We start from the raw sequence: 18,356 nt of genomic DNA on the forward strand, positions 1-18,356 counted from the left end.
GAGCCACGGGCGCGCCGCGGGGAGGCCGTGCGAGTCGGGCGGTTCCGACGCCCGCGCTGAGCCGGGGAGGAGGGGCGGGGGACGCCCGTGCGGCCGGTGCGTCTGCCCTCAGTGAGGCGGGGCGCGCGGCGGACGCCCCCGGGCAGGGGCGGGAGTGGTGGAGGGCCGGTGGTTGGCTGTGAAAGGGGCGGTGAGCGAGGTGCTTCGGTCTCAAGGCGAGGCTTGGCCTCCCCAGCAGAGACGGGGGGAAGAGGCGGCGGCAGCGGCGGCCCTTGGGCCGGCTGGTGAGGCGATGGCGGCACCAGCCCCGGGGCCTGGCGGAGCCTCTGGTGGCGCTGGCTGTAGCGGCGGCGGCGGCGCGGTCGGCGGCTCGGGATCCGGGTCCGCGGGCGCAGGGGGCCGGCTGCCCAGCCGGGTGCTGGAGTTGGTGTTTTCCTACCTGGAGCTGTCCGAGCTGCGGAGCTGCGCCCTGGTGTGTAAGCACTGGTACCGCTGCCTGCACGGTGATGAGAACAGCGAGGTGTGGCGGAGCCTTTGCGCCCGCCGCCTGGCAGAAGAGGCTCTGCGCACGGACATCCTCTGCAACCTGCCCAGCTACAAGGCCAAGGTGAGGGAGCCCCGGGCCACGCCGCTGCCCCCAGTCCCGCTTCTCTGCGCCGCTCTCAATCTCAGTGCTTCTCATCTGAGCTCTGACTCAGACGCCTCGCCTCACCATCCCGCCTTTGCACGGCTGCAGTCTGTACCTTACTTCACGTCCCCCTCCATGAAGATCCTCTCTTCTCTTTGAAGTTCTGCTCCTTAAACCTACCCCCCTCACTTCCGTGATACACTTTTTAAAGGACCAGATAGTTTCCAGTTACTGGTTTCCATCACTCATTCCACTTTCCACAGACTTCCCCCATAAAGACAGACCACCCCCATTGTTGTGCCATTCAATACTTTCCTGTTTTTTATTAGATCATCTTAGCTGCCTTAACACCGGCTGAATTTCTAAGATCTTTGCTTTCACCCCACATTCACCTCACTCTTTTCAAGCTGTGATTTATAACTATTTTATTCTATTTTCGCCTAAGTTCTCTTTCATTCCCTCGATTATGTTTCAGACTTGTAAGTGAGTGTAGTCCTAGACATCCTGCTAACTTTCAAATTACAGGTTTGAATAGAACATCCTCTCCCCTTCCCCGTCAGCACCATTTAACCATCCTAATACTGCCTTGTTCCACTATTGGCTAACTTCCCTGCCAACTTTTTCATACTTCCACCTTGATGGTGTGCCTCTTCTATTCTGTGTGTCATCTTATGTGCTGATTCTGGTTTTGATGCCTTTTCCCCTTAGATTCTTGTGCACATTCCTGCCTTTTTCATATACAAATAAAAATTTCAAGTAACAGGTTATGGTAGGGCTGAGAAGATTCTCCAGGCAATATAAACAAAGACCTCGAGCTTGAATTCAGTTGGATGGATAACAGCTATTAAGTATAGCAGTCACCAAGAGCATATGTGAGAGAGGATGAAGTCTGTCCTAGAATGTGGTAAACATAAAAAATACATTAATAACTAAAAAAAGGAGATACCCTTTTTAAAGCTAGACTGCCAAAGGGGGAGTCAGAGTAAAGTAAAATTTTTTTCCCTGTGTGAAATAGATGTAAAATTTATTCTTCTGTAATAAAGCAGGTTTTAGTTTAATAAGGTAAGGAATGTTGCAATTAAGTATGTCAACTATCAAATTAGTTTTTTTCTATTAAGTGAAATAGCACATTAATTTTTTTTAAGTTTATTTATTTTGAGAGAGCACGTGCACAAGTGAGTGGGAGGGGGGCAGAGAAAGAGGAAAAGAGAATCCCAAGCAGGCTCTGGGCTATCAGTGTGGAGCTGGACGTGGAGCTCGATCTCACAAAATGAAATGTGAAATCATGACATGAGCTGAAATCAAGAGTCAGTGCTTAACTGACTGAGCCACCCAGGTGTCCCAACACATTAATTTACTAGGACAATATTTGTACATGGTGGATGCTCAGTGGATACTAGTTGTAATTTATGTAGTAGCATGCAGAACATTGCAGTTTTATCAGGCAAAGTAGGCTTTAAGACATTTTTGTAATTCGTCTGTAAAAGATAGATTTACGTGAGGCAGGATTCATATGACTATGTGTTAGTGTGTTCGTGTAAGTCAACATGCAAAAGAAGCAATATAGTATATGCAAAATGTCTTGCCTTTTGCCCTTGTCTGCCAGCCACCCAGTTTGCCTTCTTGGAGGCAACCTGTGTTACCTGTATCCTTCCAGAGATATTTTAGGTTTCTTGGGTTTTTAATACTTTATATTGTCTTTCTACCACACCCATGATAGGTATTGTAGATTTCTACTAATCATATGTTCGTTCAGATGTTGCAGGACACAGGAAGAATGTCTTGAGGATAAAAAGATTAATTCAAAAGAAGTCAGAGACCCTAGTAAGGAAGTCCTCAGTCAAGTAGAGAAGAAAAATGTATAGAAATAATTAACACATGATAGAAATTGCTCCTGTGACATATATATATATATATATATGTACACATATATATATATAAAACGTATACTCCCAGTATATATACACACACACACACTCGAATTAGAATTTCAGTGAAAGGAGAGATTTACAAGTTGAGTGGAGGCTTGGAGAGGGTTTGAGGTTTGGATTATATTTGATCTGAATTTTAAAGATAGGGAGGATTTGAACATTTTACTAAGAAGAAATACTCTGAAAAAAGTAGGACAAGAGGAAAGCAAAGGCTTTGCACAGCATATATGTTTACTTTAAAAAGGGTGACCTCCAGGCACTATGCTCACTTTTGCAGATGCAATGATGAATAAAAACAGACACAAAACTCTTAATGGATGCCTTGCTTATGGAGCTTAGAGTCTCGTGGGGGGAAATAGATATTAATCAAATACACAGTTGTAAAATTGCATCTGTGGTAGGTGCTATGAAGGAGAGAGAGGTGCACAGTGCTCTGAATGTCAGAGATGGAGGATTTGACCTAGGTATGGAGGTCAAGAAAGGCTTTCCTCTGAGGAAATAATGCATGTCCTGAGACCTGAACAATAAAGCCAAGGGGAGAGAGAAGACTTCTGGGACAGAACTTGATGATTATGAGGGACAGAGAATACATCAGTGTGGCTGAATCAGAGCAAAGGTGAGACAGGTTTGAGAGAAGATGGAAGAGGTGGAGTGAGGCCAAACTACAGGGAAGCCATTTTGGATTAGAAGCAAGAGGGGGTTAGGAGTGTGGGGATTGGTGATGTGATTTTTTTTTTTTTTTTTTTTGCATTTTTAAGAGGTTATTTCTGACTTTGGTATGGAGAACAGATTGGAGGGGGACCTTAGAAATATGGATAGATCCGCTAGAAAGTGGGTAGTGGAGGAGATGGGGAGAAACAAGAAAGATTTAGGAAGTAAAACCTACAGGATTTGGTAATAGATTTGAAATAGGGGTGAGAAAGAGGGAGGTGTTAAGAATGACTCCTAGATATCTAGCTTACATAATATGAGAATCACCTGGGCTAGATTTAGGAGAAATAGCAGTGAGTTCAATTTTGGTAGAGTAGAATTTACAGTGTTTTTGAGACATCTGAGAGATTTCAGATAGGCAGCTGTTACAGTTTGGAGCTTAGAGGAAAGGCTAAAGATTTCTATCTTTATATAGGGTCTAGTGAGATTGAGTTGAAGTAGTGGAAAATACAATTATAAAGGTAAGCTGAAACTCATCATGGATGTCCTTGGCATGTAGCCTTCAGTGTATAGTTTGCTTTGTTCTACTATTATAAACCATAGAAGTTTGAACAGAGCAGTGACAGATAAGTACTGTGCTTTAGAAAAACTAGGCCATAAGATGAATTGGACAGAACAGGGGTTAGTACCTATACCAGAGGTACCTAAGACCTACCTGAACAAGTGTGTAGAGGAGAGAAGAGGATGGCTGTGAGAGCTATTGCAGAGAACAAATCCATATAGGACAGCTAACTGAGAGTGGGTGAGATGAGGAAGAAGAGTCAGATAGGATTTCCAGGGAGCCTGGGGAACTGGGAGGATGATGCGGACAGGTGTGGGATAGCATAAAACTGGAAAGTATTTGGAATTGCCGGTCTATTTAGGATTTGTCTTCTTTTTGAAAGTTCATATTTTTCATGTTACCAAGGAACATCAATAATTCCAGTCATACTTAGCATCTAAGTATAATATATTCTCAGATTTTCAGACCTAGATCCTAAAGTAGGTCTTAAAGGTGTTTGTTACAATGTAAAATTTAGGTTGTACATGAGACTGTGGGAAAGAAACTATGGATTGTTTTTATTTATTAGTTTGTATATTTATTTTTTCATTTCATCTCAATTGTTCAGTATCCAAATCTAAAAGATAAGCACACTTATTATAATCACAATATCATCACACCTAAAGTGTAAAGAAATTAACAATAATTCCTTAATATAAACAATGCAGTGTCCAAATTTCTAATTGTTTTATAAATGTCAAATGTTATATTTAAAATTTTCAGTTTATTTAATCAATATCTGTGTAAGGTTCTCATGGCAAACTGCTGATATATATCTCTTAAGGCTATTTTAGCCAACAGATTCACCTACTAACTCCCATTCCTGAAACTTATCTGTTGAAAAAACCAGGTTGTTTACCCTGTAGAGTTTCCCTCAGTCTGGATTTTGCAGATTTCATTCCAATAGTGTTCCTTATGCTCTTCTGTCTTAGACTCAGAGAGGTTTGCTCAATTTAGGTGAGATTAGTATTGCTATTGTTTTTGTTCTTGTTGTTTTTCAATGTATTTTCTATTAGAATCAAGTGGTTGGGTTGGATGCAGACTTAAATGTTGTATGGTGCCAACTGTGGTGGAAAAGAACTTAGGAGAGCAAAATCAGGGAGATTTTGGTAGTCGTGGTTAGAATAACTTCATACAAGTGGTAAGACTGATTCAGGTTTTAGAAGATACAGTTTATGTTGGAGGAGGAAAGTAGCTATGATACTACAGATAGGGAGAACAACATGAAGTTAGAAAGGGAAATAGGAGGAACCAGACCTGGAGACCTTTGAAAACCAGGAAGAATAGTATGGAACCATCAAAGGTTATTGAACTGAGATGAAATGTGATAAAGGTGCTGTTTTAGAAAAATAGGTCTGGAAAGAATTTAGGTAGAGAGTTAATTATTGAGTGTAGGAGAGTTTTAGGGGGCAGAGGTATGGTGGTCACCAGAAAAGGGTACAGTGAAGAAAGATTAGTCCGGAGTAATAGGAAGAAGTCATAGCAGTTTGGAGAAGAGGCTGGCAACAGTGTCGTCGTGACAACGAAGGATAGAGAAAAAGCAATTGATATTTGTAAGAATTAGGGAATAGGCATAGGTAATTATCAGTTAAATATTTTATAATGATTTTATAAAATATTTTATATTTTCTTGCCTTGAAAATAATCTGTTGAATTTTTAAATAATATTTGGGGGACATTTTACTCACCCATTTAATCTTATGTTCTGATATTTTATGTGCTTAAAAGTGTGTTATAATAGGAACAGATAGGAAAATATTTAGAAATACTTCAGTATTGGGGTGCCTGGGTGTCTCAGTCATTTAAGTGTCTGACTTCGGCTCAGGTCATGATCTCATGGTTGGTGGGTTCAAGCCCCGTCTTGGGCCCTGTGCTGACAGCTCAAAGCTTGGAGCCTGCTTCTGATTCTGCCTCCCTCTCTCTCTCTGCCCCTCCCCTGCTCCTGCTGTGTCTCTCTTTGTCTCTCAAAAATAAATAAAAGTTAAAAAAAAAACTTTTTTTAAATACTTCAGTATTACAGCCTCCTGAATCAAGCAGAGTGTTTGTTTGTTTTTTAATGTCTCTGCCCTACAGTGTAATAATGAAGCAGTGAGGTACTGGCAAATAGGAACTGAACACTGGATGAAGGGGCTAGATACCACACTTCTCTTTGGGACTCTTGCTCTAACTACCTGTTGACTTTTAGGTCTGTGCCCTCATCCCTGTGTTGCAGTAGGTCCCTTTAAAGCCCTTCCTAATGCTGAAATTCTGTGATTCTGGAGCTGGTGGCTCAGATTAACTAAAGCAGTAGATCCCAGCCTTTGGCTGCTTTGGGGTCATTTGAATAAGGGATTTTCTTTAAAAAAAAAAATTAACGTTTATTTATTTTTGAGACAGAGAGAGACAGAGCATGAACGGGGGAGGGTCAGAGAGAGGGAGACACAGAATCTGAAACAGGCTCCAGGCTCTGAGCCGTCAGCACAGAGCCCGACACGGGGCTGGAACTCACGGACCGTGAGATCATGACCTGAGCCGAAGTCGGCCGCTTAACCGACTGAGCCTCCCAGGCGCCCCAAGGGATTTTCAAAAAACATACAAATCAAAAACTTTAAATTATTAAAGCATGAGAAATGTTTACTATTTAGACAGAGTAGCAATTTCCATACTGCCCTTATTTTGGAAGCTTACAAAACTGATTAGTGAAGATCAACTAATCTGTCCTATCTATGGTAGCTGCTCTTAATGACTATCTCTTTATAAATTCTAGTGCTTGAAATTAGATGCTGTCTAAAGGGTTATTTGATTTGGTAAAATGAGAGTAGTGCTGTCTCCATGTATGAGTAATAACTAGCAAGGAGGCTGAGGATCTAACATAGTTTGTGGTTATTAAAATTTTTCATAAACTTTAGAACTGCTATGACTACGTTCTCTATTAAAATACTTTGGGGAGGTAGGGGCGCCTGGGTGGCTCAGTCGGTTAAGCGGCCAACTTCGGCTCAGGTCATGATCTCACGGTCCATGAGTTCGAGCCCCGCGTTGGGCTCTGTGCTGACGGCTCAGAGCCTGGAGCCTGTTTCAGATTCTGTGTCTCCCTCTCTATGAGCCTCCCCCGTTCATGCTCTGTCTCTCTCTGTCTCAAAAATAAATAAACGTTAAAAAAAAAAAATTGGGGGGAGGTACCTGGGTGGCTCAGTTGGCTAAGCGTCCGACTTTAGCTCAGGTAATGATCTCGTGGTATGTAGGTTCGAGCCCTATGCCAGGCTCTTGTGCTGACAGCATAGAGCCTGGGGCCTGCTTTGGATTCTGTGTCTCCCTCTCTCTATGCCCGTCCCCTTCATGCTCACTTGCGCACGCGCTCTCCTGCTCTCTAGCAAAATAAACATTAAAAAAATTCTTTTCAATAAAAGTATTTTTTGATGACAGTATTGCCAGCATGAAAACTGTATATCCCTTAACTTTTTGATATAAAAATACTAAATGTAAACTAGAGTAGAGGAAATAGTTTAATGAACCTCCCAAACCTATCACCAAGCTTTACCAATGATTAAATATACAGATAATCTAGTTTTGTGTTTACCCTACCCATTCTCTCACTCCAGCCCTGGGTATTTCAGAGCAATTCTGAGATATCCTCATGTCATCCATAAACATTTCAGTATTATCTCTAAAATATAAGGATTCTTGTGTATATCTTTTGATATTTTAAGAAGTCTATTTGGAGAAATGATACCATAGTTTAGAATTTTGATAAATAATAAAGCAGTTGGCAGTCATTTTATTTTTTATTTTCTAATGTTTATTTATTTTTGAAAGAGAGAGAGAGAGAGAGACAGAGTACGAGCAAGGGAGGGGTAAAGAGAGAGGGAGACACAGAATCCAAAGCAGGCTCCAGGCTCTGAACTGTCAGCACAGAGCCCGATGCGGGGTTCAAAACCACAGACTGCCATATCATGACCTGAGCTGTTGCTGGAGGCTTAACCAACTAAGCTTCCGGCCACCCAGGCACCCCAGCAGTTATTTTAAATGTTGCATGCATCTTTTGTTAGTATTCCATCCTGAAACTAGCCATTTTTTGGAAATACATACTGTATTATTTAAAAATATGTAACTTTATTGTCTAAAAACATTTAGCCTAAAACCATGGATACTTTTTAATGTTTAAGAAAAATCAAATTTCTATTTCTTTGGTCTGCTTTTCGTCTTTTCAGGTGCGTGCTTTCCAACATGCCTTCAGCACTAATGACTGCTCCAGGAATGTCTACATTAAGAAAAATGGTTTTACTTTACATCGAAACCCCATTGCTCAGAGTACTGATGGTGCAAGGACCAAGATTGGTTTCAGTGAGGGCCGCCATGCATGGGAAGTGTGGTGGGAAGGCCCTCTGGGCACTGTGGCAGTGATTGGAATTGCTACAAAACGAGCCCCCATGCAATGCCAAGGGTATGTGGCATTACTGGGCAGTGATGACCAGAGCTGGGGCTGGAATCTGGTGGACAATAATCTACTACATAACGGAGAAGTCAATGGCAGTTTTCCACAGTGCAACAATGCACCAAAATATCAGGTGAGAAACTAGGTATTTTCTCAGTTGTGGTCCTTTGTCAAATCACAAATCATTAATTTGTTTTAAGTTCACAAAATTTTATATAGCAGCTTTGTGTGTCTTTTTGGTAATTTAAAAATAAATAGTGTAACTGGCCTTTCTTTGCTACTTTAATAATCTTTTAGTATTTCTGTATTTGTTTCCTAATACATATTGACCTTGAGCTATCTGTCTTTGCTCTAAGTCAGGGGTTGGCAAACTTTTTTCTATGTAGGGCAGGTAATAAATATTTCAAGCCTTGTGGTCCCTATGGTCTCTGTCACAACTATTCAACTCTGTTGTTGTAGTACAAAAGCAACCATAGATAATATGTAAATGAGTGTTCATAGCTGTGTTCCAGTAAAACCTTGTTTATGGGCTGCAAGCAAGATTGGTCCAATGACCATAGTTTGCCAACTCGTGCAAGATTGTCCTTTTTCCTGTATCATGTCACATCCAAACCTACTTTTTTCTAGACTTCTCACTCCCAGAAATGTACCTGTGCACATGCGCACACATATTCACCCTCTGCTATTCATTAATCTGTTTGTGGATTCAGAGCCTCTGGAGATGTCAGTGATTTCTATAAGACAGGCAAATTTAGGCAAACTACTGAGTTTTTTTTTTACTCTCTTCATCTTATCTTAATGCCATACTCATTTGATTCTAGGTCAAAATTATAGTTCCTATTTGTAAATGCCGTATGATTAGCATAGAGTCAACAGAGTCTAAAACACAATAATCTGATAAGAAATTGGAAATTTTAGGGGTGCCTGGGTGGCTCAGTCGGTTAAGCATCTGACTTTGGCTCAGGTTGTGATCTCGCGGTTCCTGAGTTCAAGTCCGCATCAGGCTCTATGCTGACAACTCAGAACCTGGAGCCTGCTTCAGATTCTGTGTCTCTCTTTCTCTGCCCCTCCCCTACTTGCACTCTTTCTCTCTCTCTCTCTGTCTCTCTCTCAAAAAATGAATAAACATTAAAAAAAATTAAAAAGAAATTGGAAATTTTAAAGAATTATAGACTTAAGAATAAGAGATATTAGGAGCACCTGGGTGGCTTAGTTGGTGAGCATCTGACTTCAGGCCAGGTCATGATCTTGTGATTCACGAGTTCAAGCCCCACATCAGGCTCTATGCCAGAGCCTGGAGCCTGCTTTGGATGCTGTGTCTCCTCTCTCTGCCCCTCCCCTGCTCATGCTCTGTCTCTCTGTTTCTCTCTCTCTCAAAAGTAAAAAATAATAATAAAAAAGAATAAGGTTATTATTAGAGTCATTTCATAATGATAAAGGAGTTAATCAGATAGAGAGATATAACAATTGTAAGTGTATATGCACCTGATAAAACAGCTCTAAAACACATGAGGCAAAAAGTTAAAGAACTGAAAGAAGAAATAGGTAAATTAGCAAGTATAGTTGGAGATTTTAGTACTGTCTTTAAGTCTATTTTGTCTGATGTTAATATAGCAACTTCAACCTTCTTATGCTTACTATTGCAAGGTACCTCTTTTTCCCTATTCTTTTACTTTCAGTCTGTCTTTGTTTAAAATGGGTCTCCTAGCTGGCATATAATTGGGTGTCTTAATCTAACCCAATCTCACAATCTCTGCCTTTTGATTTGAGTGTTTAATCCATTTACATTTAATGTAGTTGTTGGACTACAATTGATATTGTCCTGATCTCTCTGCCTCTGAAGTTGTGTTCTTTTTTAAAAATCTTTTTTCTCTTTGTTTTTTGGATCAGGTAATTTCTATTGCTCTATCTTCAAGTTAATAGATTCTATGGCTATTAGGCCAGGGTAGTGAATTTTGTGTATTGTATTTTTCAACTCTGGAATTTTCATTTGGCTCCTTTTTATAGTTTCCATTTTTCCATTGAGATTGTCTGTCCATTCATTAATATTAGATTTTTCTTTAATTCTTTGCACATATTTATCATAACTGCTTTTAAGTCTTTGTCCACCAAATCCAACGTGTAGGCCTACTTGGAATTGGTTTCTATTGACTGCTTTTTTCCCCCGAGTATGAGTTGTACTTTCCTGTTTCTTTTCATGTCCAGTCATTTTTAAATTGAAAATTGGAAATTATAGATAATATACTAGTAATACTGGAATGTTTTGTTTTTAGGAATCACTTTGTTTTTTCTGAAATGTGTGGGTTTTCTTGTTTTAGTAGGCAGTTAACTTGCCTAGATTCTTCAAATTGTGAACTCTGTCTCCCCCATGGTATATAGCAGCTAATGTCTTTGTTGGTTTTTGTTTTGTTTTGTTTTTGCACCGGGGGAGGTTTGGCTTCTAGCTGCTATCTTACCAGCCTGGTTTTATTGGGGTTTCCCCTGTGTCTGTGTAAGACAGTGATTATACAGTGATTTGGGCAGAGTTAATTCTTGGATTTAGGGCTCATCTGCTTTATGGTTCCATTACTTCTGGAGTTCCTCCTCTAAATTTCCAGTTGCTCTGCCATCTCCCAAGTTTTGCTCTCTGACACCTAAAGCTAGTAAGACTTTTGCTTTCTGTTCTCTGTGCTGTGTACATGCTGTATGCTCAGTCAAAGGTAAAACAGATATGCAAATTTCACCAGGAGTGATTCTGTCATCTTAGTTTCCATCTTCTGTAAAATAGGGAGAAATCCTAGGATAGATGTGAGGATTAAATGAGATAATACAAATAAACCACAAAATGAATACCCAACAAAATATTAACTTTTCATTTCTATTTGCTGTTGTTTGTTTTGTTGGTGGCAATAGTGGTGATGATAATTAGGGTGTTCATAGGTCCATAAAATGGGGTGTTAGTTAATCTATGAGTTGGGCAAAGAAAAGAAAAAAGTAAATGTTTGTAGTTGTCTATGACAGGAAATACAATGAGGGAAAGTAACAACAGCAGGAGTTATCATAATTAGGAAGTATTAAATTCTGACTTTTGATTGCTAATGTTAGGACTTCCTGCCTCCAAGTATGTAAATAAAACAACCTTTTATAGATGCAAATTATAAAAGTAAAATATCCTTCTGTTCTTGTTTGTCTGCACTTTTCCATGTAGGAAAATAACTGGATGTATTGTGCTTCTGCTTTAGTTTGCTGTTTTTATAACAAACAGGTGTTTCAGAGCAGTGGCCCATAAAATGACTAATAAGCCTATTCTGCATCTTTAGAACCTATGGTCAGATTTGGCTCTTCATGATTATATAAGTTCCACACTGTTTGAAGAACTGTTTTGTCAACTTTAAAGGCTATATGAGTGTTTTTATTATGGTAATTTTTATTGTGATAAAACATACACCTTTATTATTTTAACCATTTGTAAGTATACAGTGCAGTGGCATTAATACATTCACAATATGTTTATCCATCACCACTATCTATACCTAAGACTTTTTCATCATCCGCAGCACAAACTCTATGCCCATTAAGCAATAACTTCTCATCTCTCCTTTCCTCCATCCTCTGGTAACCTCTATTCTATTTTCTGACTCTACAATTTGAATATTGTAGGTGCTTTATATAAGTAGAATCATACAAATATATATTTTTGTGTCTGGCTTATTTCACATAACATAACATTTTCAAGGATCATCTGTGTTATAGCATATATCAAAATTGCATTTCTTTTTATGGCTGAATAATATTCTGTTGTATATACATATTATAATAATTTGAAAAGGTTAGATAGAAATTTTTGGTAAAATATACCAAGTTACAGATTTTAGTGGTAAACTTCTAAGAAAAGCCTTTAAACAAAGAGTAAAATCTGGGAACTGTTCAGTAGGAACATTTAAATTTTTGGTATTAAATGCAGATCCCATCTTAAAAAAAAAAAAAAAAAAACAACTATTGGGTACCTGGATGGGTCAGTCAGTTAAGTGTTGGACTCTTGATTTTGGCTCAGGTCATGATCTTGTGGTCATGAGACTGAGCCCCACCTAGGGCTCCCGGCTGGGCATGGATCCTGCTTAAGATTTTTCTCTCTCCCTTTCCCTCTGCCCCTCCCCAGCTCACTCACTTGCATGCACACGCGCACTCTCACTCTCTCTAAAAAGAAAAAAAAGAAAAAGAAATTGGGGCACATGGGTGGCTCAGTCAGTTGAGTGTCCAACTTCGGCTTAGGTCATGATCTCGCGGGTCACGAGTTTGAGCCCCTTGTTAGACTATATATTCTTAATATTTTAACTTATTGATTTGTATCTTATTTCTTCTAGCTATGCCCTTGGTGAGTTTTCTTCTAACCTTCTTTTGGTGTCTATTTTCAGATAGGAGAAAGAATTCGAGTCATTTTGGACATGGAAGATAAGACTTTAGCTTTTGAACGTGGATATGAGTTCCTGGGGGTTGCCTTTAGAGGACTTCCAAAGGCCTGCTTATATCCAGCAGTTTCTGCTGTATATGGCAACACAGAAGTGACTTTGGTTTACCTTGGAAAACCTTTGGATGGATGACAGTGGCTTTCTTGGGATGAAAAACTGAATGGAGAAGATACCTGCTTGTGGAAAGTAGAATCATGAAGTGACAGTGTCATACATGCATGCCCAAGAAACATCCTGAAAAACACATGAAATTGTTAACTGGAGAAGCAACTCTACAGCAGAGATCATCTTAGTGTTTCCTCTTTCTACTGGGCCAGAAAAATCCTCAGGGTTGCAGTTGGTTGAGTGGGCAGTTGACATATGCATGTTGCAACAGATTTTGTCTCTAAGTTAGCAATGTGTTATTTCCAACTTTTAAGGTGAGATTTTAGAGATGCTATAAAAGGGATAAGATAAGGAAATAGCAAGATTTTTAAGTAGTGTGTTTGTGAAGAAAGACTGATCCTGTTTTACAACTGCCTGTTTTTTCTCCAGACCCTTTTTTCCAGCCAGCTTGACTATTAGAAAAGTATGAAACTGGTTGGGTTTTATTTAATATTTTTAATATATTGAGAAGCATGGTCTGCCTGGACTGCACTTCTCTAACAGTGAGATGTAAAATTGTGCAGCTATTTTAAAAGTTGTATATATAATAAGTGTGTAAAAAAACCTGTAAAAACAAAAACAGGACAAAGGGGTTGCTTTGTTCTAGTTCAATTTCTTAAAAACCACTACATGGTACAAAATTAGAATAACATTTAGGGAAAATTAGGTAACTACAAAGAAGAGGATTAAGAGGAGATGTGCTGTATTGGCTCATTTTTAAATTAATTTGGTTTACAGTTTCCATAGCTATTACAGTCTGGTTATTTTTCTTTTAATGATCAAAATTATTGTAAAGATCCCTCAGTCTCTTGAGTTTAAGATTGAGGGAAGGCAAATCTATTTCTAATCATACATGTATCAGTAGTAATAAGAATAATGTGCATCTTATAGTATCTGGTTTTATTTTTTGGCCTTCTGAGAAAGTATAACAACACAGAACATTGCCATTTGCTCTTACAGGCCTCAAATATGAAAGCTGTTAGTCACAGACCTAAGGAAGAGAATTAATGGTCCTTTTATTTTGTAATTTCATAATGCTATAGATATTATAATTTTTTTTTTTAATTTTATATTGTTTACATCATGGTAACAAATCTAAGCCTCAGACTCTTCATTGGGGTTATCAAGAAAATGTTTACTCACCCACCTGAAACAGTGCCAGCCTGAACCCAGGTTAAGAATGTTCTTAATCTCATCATAGATAATTGCCCCCATGGGACTTGAAATAAAATACCTTGTGCTGAAAACTTCAGGTTGGCAATATTTTGAAGGTTTCATTGTAGAAGAGCTTGACATTAATTTTTGACTAATAAATCTGATTTCACTAATATTCTTGAGTTAATCTAACATACATGAGCAGAGATTTTCTTTTGTTACAAGAGAAACAAACATCCTTCCGTATGAAAGTATAAATGTATGGTTTCAGATGCATCTTTGTGATAAGAATTGACTAAGGCAGATGAAATCTTTGCCTTTTAGGTTATTGCTGTGCGTAATTTTGTTTTAAATCTAATCAAATTAGAGATACCAAGCAGCTGGCTGGGGTTCTTGGGTTGCCCCTTGAGAGTTAAGCTTATCAGTACTCTCATGAAGCAGGGGATTTCAGTCATGAACAAAGATTTATTTTTGCCACCTGACAGGTTTACAAATATTTATTGTGTATTTGGTATGTTGCTTAAAGGTGAAATCTGTTAAAAGTCCTTTTCAATATCCATGTCAAGAAGAAACCTCCTGAAAAACCATATTTAATAGTACAGAGTAAGACTATATGTTAAATGTATTAGAGAATATAGCTGCTACAGAAATTGATTTTTCTTGGTGTAGAACAACTCAATTTAATTGGCAAAGTTTAAAATTTAAAGAAAACTGGTTCAGGATGAAGATTGATAAATGATAAAACAATAAAGTCCCTTATGTGCTTGGTCTTTTTTCAGGGTATGATATAGCCAATTCCAAGAGCGTTTGCGAGAGTTTTGTTTATAAATTCTGTTTTGTCTTATTAGTAAACATTCATTTGTAACAAAGTTTTGAAGGTGCTGAATGGAAAACAGAAACATGGGGTTATTGCACATTGAACCTAGAATCAAATAATTGCCTAAATATTTAACAAAAAGCCATTCTTATCTCAAAACTGAAATTCTCTAATATGCTATTTGCAATTTTATAGAATGGAGGTTCATATTTAGAATGAGCATCAGGGGAATGAAGAATCTTCATTTGTAACTTGGTAAAGTATTTTATTACTGGATACCAATAGCTGTACAGAGAATATTAAACCAAACTATTACAATGTTCAAGGAAAAGGAATCTCTTTTTCATTGGTGCTGAGAGAGCATTCAGGTAGAAGATGTTGCACCTGAAAGTTGAGTGTCAGTCATCTAAACCAGTGGTTCTCAAACTTAGCTGTACTTTGGAGTCATCTACATTTTTAAAAATCTTGATGCTTTTAGGGTCTCATACCCTAAAATTCTGATGTTGTTCTGATGTTGGACATGGTCATAAGGATTTTTTTAAGCTTCCTAGGTGATTTCAATATGCTGCTAAGGTTGAGTTTTAAATTCACCTTAAGTTTTCTCATCTGCAAAATTAAAAAAAAAAAAAAAATCCCTGCTCCCTTCACTACCTCACAAGTATATTGAGGGTAAAGGAGAAAATAATGGGAAAGTACTTGTGTGATGGATAAAAAGTGCTATTGAAAGGCAAAGTAGTATTTGTTGTGTTTCAACTGAAACTATGATCAGGAAAGAAAAATATGTAATTGAATTTGCTTTGTTGACTTGGGAAACCGGGAGCGTTCTCTTTGATTCTTAACTTTAGTGAAGCATGCAGATGTGCAAACACTCAATACTATTACTCTTATTCATACTATGGTCTTCTGTCATACTTGAGATAGGCTGTTTTAATTATCTGGTTCTACATAGGAAAGAAACATTAAGGCTTAAATTCTGTAATGGCCAATGGCTCACAACTCATTAAAACTTTTCATACAAGGAGTTCTGTGGTTAATATATGTAATCATTTCATAGTTGCCATTTTTTTTTCATTATCTGACTTGATTATTAAGCCATTTATTTCATCTCCTTCATTCTTACTCATGTAAATTTAGGTGTAGATTTTATAAAGCACATAGAGCAAGTAGGTTTTGCCCAGTTGACTAAAGTCATGGCTAAATGATTAGGCATCATCTGCCTTTTAGATATGATTTAACTTGGGAAAGGGAGTTACAAAAATAACAGCCCAAAACCATACAGTAGGTATTATAATTAACTTATAATTTAAGTCCCCAAACTGCTGTTTATATAAACTATAATATTAATATTTTTTGATCTTTAAACAAAAATTAACAGTTTTGAAGAGATAGAAATGTAAAGAGTTTTAAAGATTACTTCCTGGAAATCAAGACCATCTCAATTAGGACCACTCTGAAGTCTTTCTGGAAGGAACAGTCCATACCCAATCCAAATACTATCCTCATAAAGCATTCCTAATTTCTCTAGCTGAATGTAATCTCTCCTTCCTTCAAATTTCCCTTTTTTTATATTTATCTATACTTAACTCATGCTATATTACTTTATACCTTGTATAAATTTATTTGTATTTATTATTTGTTGGTGTCTTATCTCCTCTAAACATCTTAGGACAGGATCTCTGATGGACTCATCTTTATACCCACATCATCTGAGCCCAATAGGCAGGTGCTCACACATTTCCTGGAGGAACAGAGAAAGAATTATGTAGGGACACTAAAGCTGCTCTGAAGTTACAGACTATATTAACAAAAGATAGATGAGAAAGAAATTCTGTATCCTATTTTAAGTGAAGCACGAAGGAAAGGGACGTAAATCTGAGGTTAATAAGGAAGAAATAATGACTGTGAATGCATTTTAGCCATTCCCCTTTATGCTTAAATATTGATAAACTGATTTTTAGTTTTGGGTGTAAATTTCATATTTGTTTAGAATTAAAATTAGAATTCTGTATTTTAATTTTTTTGAAATTCTGTCGTTTTGCTTTAGTTTCTTAATAAAAAGTTAAAACAAACATTAACCACCTGTGATTGCTTACATTTAAAACAACTTATATATATATATTGGTCGGAAAGAAAAACTGAGGTAGCTTAACAGCCAAATGTGATGGAATTTATGTATAAGTTGCATGTCTTTTAATGATGGAATCCACATTTCCCATGTTTAGCATGGAAGGCGAACAGGAAATAGTAATTCACCAGGAACCTGTTCCCCCATTACATCTACCCCAGCTAACAGTTGTTTGATAATGTTTGCCAAGAGTTACAAGAGGCAAGTATGGCTGAACTAATTGCTCCTGTGATCCAAAAGCTTAAAAGAGAATTTAGTTGATCATGTTGCCAAAAGTTGCTTGATGTATTAGTATGTTCAAATTTTACAAAGGGTTTTAATTTCCTAAGAAGAAAAGTAGGTGTAAAATTTCTGTATCTTTTGTTTAGGGAGAGCTTTACTAATCTGTTGTCCTAATTTCTTTTCTTGGATCCTCCCCCGAACCATTTGCTTTTTATTTAATGTATTCATTAAAATATTATTGAGGGCAAATTCTATCCTCTTCAGTATATGGTTCATTAAAAGAAATAGCCTCTCAGAATTTAAAATTGTTGTTAATCAGCTTGTGTATATAGGACTTCATGATAAGTGACTTAGGAAGTAATCATTTAGGGAGTTTTCTTTAGGTTACCCTGTTGACAGTCCTTAATTTCTGTTTCTTTTTAGACAAGAAAACAAGAGTTCAGGGAAATCAAGTCCTGTCTGTTGTATGATATTTAGCAAGTCATAGTATTTCTGCTACCTTTTCTCCTCTATAAATAAATGGGTGGGGGGTGAAATTGAGTATTGGGGATAGGTTTTGTGGTCCTGTCTCCCTTGAAACCAGCTCCTTGCAGTAATTTATGAAAATGCTAATATCCAAAGTTAGGTTAATTAAAGGCATATTGTAGTGGAAATAGCCAGATACCTTTGTTTATTTTAGTGTAGCTAACCTGTTGACATTTTCCAACCAGTGTTTAAAAGGTCTTTCAAAAATAAAAGGTCTTTCAGAGGCACTTAGGTGGCTCAGTCGGCTAAGCATCTGACTCTTGATTTCAGCTCACGTCATGGTCTCATGGTTCATGAGTTCAAACCCCGCATTGGACTCCACGCTGATGGTGCAGAGCCTGCTTGGGATTCTGTCTCTCTTTCTCTCTCTGCCCCTTCCACACACAGTCTCTCTCTCCCTCTCAAAATAAATAAATAAAAAAGAAAAAACTGAGTCTTAGAAGATGAATACGAGTTAGGTTAGATCCACTATTGTAGGTGCACGGAGTAGCATGTATGTGATACAGAGGCATAAGTGGATCCAGTATGTATGGAAACTGTGCACACTGGAAGAGTAGTGGGAGAGGATATGGAGCCAGGGGTTTGGGGCCAGACCATAATTGCCATGCTAAGGAGTTTGGGTTTCATCCTATTTTTCATGGGGAAGCCATTCAGAGGCTTTCGAGCAGAGGCATGGCATGATCTGTGGGCTTTAACAA

At 38.1% G+C, this 18,356-nt stretch overlaps 1 protein-coding gene across 1 annotated transcript; it reads left to right on the plus strand.

The window, feature by feature from the left end:
- Window positions 1-153: 153 nt before the first annotated feature.
- FBXO45 (F-box protein 45) lies at window positions 154-15,807 on the plus strand. Its single transcript, XM_003991753.6, has 3 exons — window positions 154-607; window positions 7,999-8,355; window positions 12,617-15,807. Exons 1-3 carry the CDS (start codon window positions 293-295, stop codon window positions 12,800-12,802), a joined length of 858 nt encoding a protein of 285 aa, XP_003991802.1. The 5' UTR covers window positions 154-292; the 3' UTR covers window positions 12,803-15,807.
- Window positions 15,808-18,356: the final 2,549 nt, after the last annotated feature.

This window comes from Felis catus, chromosome C2 (genome assembly GCF_018350175.1).
Source record: "Felis catus isolate Fca126 chromosome C2, F.catus_Fca126_mat1.0, whole genome shotgun sequence".
NCBI classification, from domain to species: Eukaryota; Metazoa; Chordata; class Mammalia; order Carnivora; family Felidae; genus Felis; species Felis catus.

Excerpts from the sequence above, each read along its gene's own strand:
- FBXO45 (XM_003991753.6), top strand. The coding sequence starts at position 293 with ATGGCGGCACCAGCCCCGGGGCCTGGCGGAGCCTCTGGTGGCGCTGGC. Across the intron at positions 608-7,998 it reads TGCCCAGCTACAAGGCCAAG|GTGCGTGCTTTCCAACATGC; the intron begins GTGAGGGAGCCC and ends TCGTCTTTTCAG. Across the intron at positions 8,356-12,616 it reads ACAATGCACCAAAATATCAG|ATAGGAGAAAGAATTCGAGT; the intron begins GTGAGAAACTAG and ends GTCTATTTTCAG.